Below are 9154 nucleotides of genomic sequence, written 5' to 3'. Positions count from 1 at the left end.
TGACAAGAAAGTTGACGGCAGCCTATCACTCTCCCCACGGGCACGCGACTCAACACCCCCTTTCGAATCCGACGACGAAAAAAAAGAACTTTTTTGTCGGGAATAGTAGGCAACGTTCATTGATGTGCTGGTACGATGTTCGGGTGTGCCTTGGTACCGTATGAGGAGGGAATGGCGGAAGGCGGAAGGTAATGAAGGTGCTGATGATGTGCATGCGGGCGGGGGAAGACTGTATCTCTTCACCAGACTGCACCTGCTCCATCCTTTCCCCTCCACCTTTCCTGTTATAACAATGGTACGGTAGTGCTTATGCTATGCCTTCCGGTACTCGATCTTGGTGAAGCCTCTCGCATAAACTTTTGCTGTGCATTTCTACCCACCAGTGGCATTGAGCTCGTGCCTCTCGTGCTCATCATCCTGCACTCTCAAACAAAACGCTTGTGGAGAGGAGAACAGAAAGTCTCCCCCATTATCATATAACCCCTCCTGCCCTCCCTATCCAAGATATCATTCTCCCCGGTAAACCGCACCTTTCATACTCTTTAAAACTCTTGTTCTATTTTGAGATTCTCAGTCAACCCTTCATTCATTGTTGTTACGTCAAAGGTTCTCTCATCTCAACCTGTGATACGATATCAAAATGCCGCGAATATTACTGCCCCCGACTCCGCAGCCATCTACAGATATAGCTGCGAAATCTGCCCCGCCGCTCTCTGGGCTTGAGCTGTCCTTTGCTTTGCCTCCGCCTGCTCTGGAGGCCATAGTTCCCTCCGAGGTGGTTTCAAGTTGCTATTTTGATTCATCCGCTTCGATATCCTCATCACTTTCGTCATCTTCGTCATCTCCACCGCCGGGCGGTTACCAGCCATTATCGCCAATGTCGCCCGGAATAGCAGATAGAGATAACACTCCTGCCGATGCTCCAAAGAAACGCCGCCGTTTCCCAGCTCTTGAGGAAGCGAAATCGCAACCACCAGCGCAGAAGCGGAACACTGAAGAAATTACTCTGCCCCCACCTCCATCAAGGACCCGAAAAATTATCCAGATGCGGCCACAGCAGTCTTCTTCATCCAGTGCAAGCAGCGCTGGTGGCCCAAGTCAGTCTACTGCTCTAGAGCCCAAAAGGTCAAGGAAGGCGGTAGCAGAGACTGATAAGCCAGGAGATGATGAGAAACCGACCACAGCTGTCGGAAGGAAAATTGCGAGAAAGACAGCACATAGTTTGATTGAGCGGAGAAGGAGGTTCAAAATGAATGAGGAATTTGGAGTGCTGAAAGGGATGATACCTGCATGCAGAGGTGTGGAAATGCATAAACTTGCTATTCTTCAGGTAATTTTCACCAAAGTTCTTATTGGAAATACGAAGTGTACCAAATAGCTCACCATATCCTTAGTCGAGTATCGAATATTTAAGATATCTCGAAAAATGTGTCGAAGATCTCAAAACATCCAATGCCGCCTCCTCGTCTAATTGCGACGAGGCACATGTTCTGATGCTCCCTCCTCCGCCACAAAATCACGAAGAGAGAGATTCCGAGGACGATTCCGAGGAGGAAGAAGTTGAAGAAGAGAAACAAGCTGAAAAAGTGGAGTCAATTGCTCCCTGCAGTCTCACACCCTCTATGCTCGTCTCTCCCCGCCCTTATCCCCCTCACGGGCCTGCCTCACGCCAGGTCTCCCAACCACTGATAGTGTATCCACAGGGTCACCAACATGATCCAGTAGATACCGAGGCGACACACGCACTCTTGCTACTGGCTGATGGGAGGATGGGCAGTAACGACGAACCTAGAGGCAGCTGCGGCAGCAACAGCAGAGGAATGAGCGTTAAAGACTTGTTGAGTCCTTAAACCTAGAGAAGGGGCGGGGGGATAGTCGGCGTTTTCCTTTTGTTTTCCTTTTGTTTTTTCTTTTTGTTTCTTTATAGTTCGCTGTATTGTTTGGGTGTGCCCTTTTCATGGCACGGTAATATGACATTTCTGTTAGCTGGTTGCTATTTCTTTCTCCAGTACTAGGGATATATACGAGTAGGTCGGCTGTCGGCTCTTGCGATTGGGTGGGGCTGGTCCCTGGCTCATCAGTTTAGTGCACTCTCGCATGCCATTTATCATACAAGAATTTAGATATAGAGAACGGTTATTATAGAAGTATCATGGTATCGCAATTGTGATTGGGGAGTTTTTCTGAAGCTGGCTTGTGGAAAGGCCGTCCCGGTCAGCGCCATCTTGCTACAATCCTGCGCGTTCGCAAGGAGGCCAAGCCAAACATTGGACACCAAAGTCATCCGCCTAGTGTCACAAATAATCACTCGTTGAAGACTGCTGGTAAACTACAGCATCGTTGTTGCGACCTTATCTGTAACCTTGTTTTCCCCAACAAGGCTTTGTCGTTCAAGTTAGGCATTCATCACCAGAGTTTACCACTCACCCGCCTCCTCTCAGCAGAACTCCCTTCACAATTGAAATTATGTCCACCATAAGTCTCTAAGCAGGAAAGAAAGCAGTGACACTAATAAAGACATCATCCCAGAACCTTCGTTGGCTGCCCTATCCATCGTACCCACGCTCGGGCACACCAGGTCATGAGCTAGCATAATTCCACCAGATCGGCTTTTACTACGATATATCGGGCGGCAACAAAACAAATGAATGGGGAACATCCCCTCCCACCTGCTTTCAAAGGAAAAATTAAACATTATCCAGACCTTATCCTTCTTCGATCTGCGGAACGTTTGCTTTGCTTTTTAGTTTTTTCTCCTCCCCCATCCCACTTACAGGAACACGTTGCTCATTGGAGAGAGGTACGGTAGTGTGTGTGGGTGACCGTGGATGGGGGAGGGTTCAGGGAAGGGAAGGGAAGGGGAAAGGGAATCCCTGGGTATGATACAGTATTATATCATAATTGTATAGGCCCACATCAAACCCCCAACCTTCTAGCATACTCGAGTACATACAATAGGGTACCATCCTTCCAAAGACACTGTTGTCGTCGTCGTTCCGATGGCAGCTCTGGGTGTGCGCAGTGAAGTGCAGACAGCCCGCCCGCTCGCTCGCTCGCTGCATTGTACTGTGCTGTACAGTACAAGTACGAGTACAGCAGAGTATCATCACTGCATACATACCCGTGCCATAGCAAACCATAGCATACCCTCCAAAGCCGTCTCGCGACCTGCACACATATAGTACATACGGTGCCCCACCTCACATACATACCGATCAGGCTGTAATCCTGAGAATCGTACATGCGGTCACCATACCGCCGTTCGCATTAATCATGGCCCTCCCTATTTTCCTTTTTATTTTTTTAATTCTCTTCATTTTTATTTTTATATATATTTTTTTTCATTACAGCCACTGCACTTGCGCCCGACCGACCGACCGCCAAACTCGCGATAGATACTGCTACTACTACCATACGCGGAGAGGCATACCGTACATACAGGCGCACTGGTAGGCAGGCAGGCAGGCAGGCAGGCAGGTAGATAGGTAGGTAGGTAGGTATCATAGGTAGGTAGGTAGGCGACACACGCACCCACGAGTATTGCCGCCCCATCGGTCCGACCGACATCGCACACTCGAGTTGTCGAGCTGGACCGAAATCGCCGCCGTCATCTCAAACTGTTCGCACTCGCTGGCTCGCTGACCGGGACGCGCACGATCGAAATCGGGATCGGATCGCATCGGATCGGAAAGCTGTCATGCTGAACGGGGGAAGAGTTAGGGTCCCCGTGGGGCCTGGGCTATCGGGTACTGGCGGTGGTAGGAGTGGAGGGAGGAGAGTGCCGGTTTGGGATCCGTTGCCGCAGATGCTCAGTTCGGACGGACCGGAGCTTGAGCTTTTGAGTATTAGGATCGGGTACGGGGAGCCCTGGGAGGGAGGGGGGTTGAGGTTGAGGTATCATACTGAGTGAGTTGTTGGTTTCTTTCTTCCTGCTTGTCTTTCTTTGGCTAGCGAGCGAGGGAGAGGGTTTTAAGGTTTAAGTGTTTAAGAGCTTGTTTATTTTTATTTTTCCTACTCGCGAACAGATTGGAGGCGGATGTCTTGGATCACGCTATGGGATGAGCCGTTTTTATGTTCTATTTTTTTTTACTTTTTCTCCCGTTTTTCCATCCTGAGTCTCCAGAGTGAGAGTTGGTTGGTTGGTGGTGGTGGTGCTGGATGGCGGGACCTGGGTAACTCAAGTACCGTATTCATTTCTCATTCGCAGGGCGGAGTGTGTTTCCTTCGAAGGCCCCATGAAGTTAGGCATGCTCGTGCCGCTGGAGGAACTCCTGTTAAAGGATAACCAAGACGGGAGTATATCCGTCTTCTTTCGGAGGCAGTTTAGGCGGAAGGTGTGTATGTCCCTTGTCGCTATTGGGCCGTTCATATTAAGTAGTCTACTCTCATGAAAAAGAAAAGAGATCTAACTCTGTATCTTTTGTGCCTCTAGTATTACACTTGGGACGAAGGACTCCCACGACACCCAGAGTGCATTCATGCGTTTAAACAGGAACTTAATCAGGAACTGCATATGTGGTGCCTTGTCGCGGGCTATGATGCATTTGCTCGAGCAGCACACTTCGTTAGAAAGGTAGAATATATTACCCTAACCCTCCCCCCCCTCGACCCCTACCCTTAGGGAGAATCCAGCTTAATCGTTTTCAACAAACAGATTAAGCAGGGTCGCCAAGGAATATCCGCCCTCCCCCAACGCGCCTCCGACTTCCCTGCATACGAATCCACCCACCGCCCCCGAGTACCCACCTCCTCCCCTCGCAATCCCCCACCCATACCCGAACCAACGGTACGCTTCCAAGAAGATTTGGAGCCAGATAGGTCCCCACCAAGGTACCGCAATCCAGGCCCCTACTTCCCGGATAGAGAGCCAGATGCACAATCTTCCCTTCCCCGCCGCAGCTCATACCCGCGGTTTCCACGTGCTCCCCCGCCGGCACCGAATCCGCCCCCGTTGGGACCACACAGAGCGAACCCGCTACGGGGCGGGGGGGAAGATAGGGGCTATGACTACGACTCTGATGTCCCTATTCCTGCGCCGCCGCCGGCCCCTGCACCTCCGTCCGCAGCTCCGCCGCCACAGCCGGTTCCACAGCGGTATGCCTCTCCGGCGCCAAAAACGACAAGACAAATATTTGCAATGGTCTACAGACGTTCACCAATGGATGCGGGAGTTGAAATTCGACCAGCGAGTATTAGCTCTAGCTTTGAAGGATTGCAGGGACAGGCGCGGTCGCACTGGAATCTACTGGAGCTGAGACTCTTTGGGAAAGTGGATGGGTTGAAGATGAATCTTAGCTCGCAGAGCGATTTGGAGGCGTATGTGAAGTTATGTGAGGGCATAGTCAGGTTGATTGTCGAGGTTGAATAACGGGGCGTTCGATGGAGTTTGGAATTGAAGGGAGAGGGGATGGTAATGTAATGGTTTTAATAATCGTCAAAAGGTGCTGGAGTGACTATATAGCGGTAGTGCGGGTGGTAGGAGTGAGTGTAATTAATGGGTTTTCATGAGAGATCACTCGGTGGTCAATGGTCAATCGGCTTTCGCGCGAGTGTGGACTATTATCGAGAGCTCCCTATGCCAACTGAGGGCAGTTTTTTTCTTTCTCTTTCTTTCTTTTTCCAACATCTCCCACGATAACGACAGCCGCATTCTGATGTTCTGCGACAACCAACCAGCACCTCTCAACAGAACCGAAGCACCGATACGGTAGGTTCATCACAAAGATCCACGCGACGATGGAACGGCATGACGCACTCTACTCGGTGCCCGAGAGGGAAGATCTTCAAAATGCAATATATAATCCACGGCTCCACCTCCCCATCACCACAGCAGTGCAGCAAGGCACAACACGACCAACCCCCCCACCGACTAACGAGCGAGAACGAAATGCACCTCCCAAAAACCCCTTACCCAACACCCCCGGAAATCCGACACGCCTTCGCCCTCCTCACGCGACGCAGCACCTTCAAGACCTTCTTCGACGAGCACGTCTCTGTGATGGTGGACTGGACAGCAATGGGCGTCGATTATCCTCTCGCGGGGCACTGGCACTCGCGCGAGGAGTTCCTGCGCAACGCTTACGAGAAGTTGCATTCCATACTCGACGAGAACGGGCTCGTGCTCGATGTCGTCGACGTGCATGGGGGTGGGCTTTACGAGTGGGCAGTGGTGGAGTTGAAGGGGAGGGGACGGTGTCGGAATGGTGAGTGGATTTGAGTACACATGGGGAGGGGGAGGGCTAACGGTGGATGTGTGGGTGGGTGTGGGGGTTATAGGGATGAATTTTTCCAATACTTATGCTTGGATCGTCAAATTTGGGGAGGATAGGAGGATTGTCAAAGTTACGGCGTATTTGGATACTGGATTAGTTGCTCGTGCTTTTGCCGGGAATTCCCAGACGGTCCTCTAAAATGGGGTTTAAATCTTTGGTTCTCCTTTGTCGAGTTCTCAGTGGTATGATGATGCTATCGTGATTGAAGTGCTACCTTCTTTTCTTGCGCGCGGTTCTGGTTGTTGGCTCCCCGCCAGTGATATTCACAGAAGTGTGTTCGCGAATGCATGATAATAGTGTTTGCTTGCAAGGAGGGTACACGAACAGCACTGCCATCCACATCCGACCCCCAATCCTTCCCTAAATTGAAGGATGTGTATATATGTGCCCGGTTATCCCACCCGAACTTGCCTCCTGTGTGTCTGTTGTGATACCTCAGAGCTGGAAAGCCTAGTTGGTGTATCCCGTCTTCTTATGTTATGATATGTTGTGTCGTTATGGAGGGGTTATGTGGCCTGGGGGCGGGGGACTTTGGGTTTCGGGTTGGATCCGGTGAACGTAAGCTATTGCTCCCGCTCGTGGTAGGTCATTCTATCATACTGGAGCGGTGGTAGCCACGACTCAAGGGTCGAAGTGTGCTTGGTTTACCTATCTGGTGTTGGGGCGTGAGTGATTATTGGTGAATATGGGTGGGTGGAGGAGGGGAGTTCGTGGAGCTGAGCCGGTGCCTACTGGGAGTTTGTTGCGGTTGCGAGAGGGTGGATCATATGAGGAGCTTCAGGAACTGCGATCGTCATATTCTAGCAATTGGGGAAGTAGTAAAAGATAATTTTTCAGTTTGGTTCTCAATAATAATAACTCGGCGTGTGGAATTATTATAGATAACTACCGTATGCAGGAACCATGGTCCCAAGTGTATTTTATTTCTCTCCACAAGCTTCAGGAGATACACCGGAATCTACCCCACAACAGCTTCATACAATTGGTGAGCACAAAATGTCACAGTGCTATCATAATCCTAAAAACCAAATATACATATACCCCCACCCTCCCCGAACCCCCTAAGCCATCATTGATACCCCCACTCGTCACAGGGATCACCTCCACCCCTATCACTCATCGCCAACTCCTCGACAAGCGAGCCACTCACACAACTCACCAATCGGCTCAAAAACTCACTTAATAAGCTTATCGAACTTATCATGCAAGATAAACGAGAAAACTGCACTGCAACCTGTAATCCACAGGTCCACGCCTGCGGGGGTCAGTCAGGCTATCCCTGTTCCCTAAACCTCGTGACGGCATCCATACCGCGGCTGGTTATGGGGGCATCTTCTTGGGCTTTTGCTGCCTCTTTGCCTTTTGAGGAGGAGGAGGAGGCAAGACGGTTCTCCTCTTCCTCCATGGCGGCGAATTGGGCTACGGCTGCGGCGATGAAGGCCTCTTCGTCTTCCTCTCCTATTCCGTATTGCGCTGGTGCTGGCTTCTTCCTGGAGGAGGAGGATGAAGAATCTGCAATGCCGAGCTTTGCGGCTACAGAGTTCCGCGCTGTGTTCCCCTTGGCCCCTATAGCAGTAGTGGTAGTGGTAGAAATTTTCGACTTCCTTCCCACCCGAAAACTTTCCCCGACAGCACGTTCCCACCTAGCAACCTTCCTCTCCCCCCACCCTGCGATCAAGCCCATCTCCTCCCCCTTGGCATTTATTGCCCCCCTAAGACTTCCAAAGTTTGCTACGAGACTAACCGCATCCACGCGGTTAACACTGCGGACTTTGGTAACGCATTCCACCATTCTCGCACTGAATTCCTCCTCTTTCCGTCCCATGATTGTCGTAGGGGCGGCTTTTTCAAGGCTCTTGTACGCTTCCAAGTACCGACCCGCCTCCTGTGCTGACCAGCATAGTACCACGGTGAGGTTATTTATCAGGCTGGTCTTTGTCAATTCTTTCAAGGGGTCCGTGGTGGAGACGGTGTCGATGTCCACCAGAACCAGTAGGATGCGAAGAGGTGTTTGCGGGAGTTTTGGGACCCGGGTGTAGATATACTCGGGATGTAAGCGGTGATACTTTAGACTTAGGAAGAGGGCTGGCGTGGCACCGAGGAGGTAGTCGCTTGGTATGGAGGCGTATTCCCAGGGGACGTTCTTGATGTGTGTGAGAAGCGGATTGCCTTTCTGCTCGTGTTTGACGAAGAGTTAGTTGGGCTGTGTCACGTGGTTTTTCCTTTTCTTCGGTTTGTTGGAACAGATTGGGGGTAGACATGGGCAACGCACCTGCCGGGTCGAGACGAGAATTGACGAGCTTCCCTTGGGAAGTTTCTTCGGGATTGGCTGCTGGATAGGGGTCGAGGAGGCGGCACCAGCACCGGCACCAGCTACGACAGCGGAAGGAGGAGGAAGGCTGAGTGCCACTGATGAAGTGGCGGTGGAATTGTTTAAAGCCTTCTCAGCGGCATCCAGGGCTGCCACCATGGTTTCGTCGTCGAGCAAATCGTCGTCCATATTTGTTTCTTTCACCCTCCCCCTTTCTCCTTATCGACTTCTTCTGTGTCGACTGATCTACTTGTAGAGAGGAGGCCTCGGATTACGCTACGATATGATAGCTGTCCGTGTGAGTTGTTCAAACACCTAGTCTCTCGATTCTTGCTTTCCTTGCGTTGTGAGAATTCGTTGAAACGGGAGCCTGGTTGGGGAATAACTTAGTGTATGGTCTTGGGTGCAAGGCGCAGGTTTTTTTTTTTTTTTTCTCTCTCTCTCTCTCTTCTGTTTCCGTTTTAGGACCGTGGGTGACTCAACTCAACTTACTGTATTACACAGTACCGAGCGCTGGGTGCTGCTGCACTTACCATGTCATCATAGCTTTTTTTTTTTTTTTTTTCCTTCC

General features: G+C 50.9%; 2 protein-coding genes; both read left to right on the top strand.

The window, feature by feature from the left end:
* Positions 1-339: 339 nt before the first annotated feature.
* Positions 340-1850, top strand: GSTUM_00009268001 (uncharacterized protein; the record flags this gene model as incomplete). XM_002840590.2 has 3 exons in its annotated part: positions 340-857; positions 948-1330; positions 1395-1850. The coding sequence occupies exons 1-3, from the start codon at positions 641-643 to the stop codon at positions 1848-1850; spliced, it is 1056 nt and encodes a 351-aa protein (XP_002840636.1). The 5' UTR covers positions 340-640.
* A 2663-nt stretch (positions 1851-4513) lies between these two features.
* Positions 4514-5503, top strand: GSTUM_00009267001 (uncharacterized protein; the record flags this gene model as incomplete). XM_002840589.2 has 2 exons in its annotated part: positions 4514-4573; positions 4655-5503. 2 exons carry the CDS (start codon positions 4514-4516, stop codon positions 5366-5368), a joined length of 774 nt encoding a protein of 257 aa, XP_002840635.1. The 3' UTR covers positions 5369-5503.
* Positions 5504-9154: the final 3651 nt, after the last annotated feature.

This window comes from Tuber melanosporum (genome assembly GCF_000151645.1).
Source record: "Tuber melanosporum whole genome shotgun sequence assembly, scaffold_54, strain Mel28".
Lineage (NCBI taxonomy): Eukaryota > Fungi > Ascomycota > Pezizomycetes > Pezizales > Tuberaceae > Tuber > Tuber melanosporum.
Note: the sequence above shows the minus strand (reverse complement) of the source record. Positions and strands in the feature narration are given on the sequence as shown.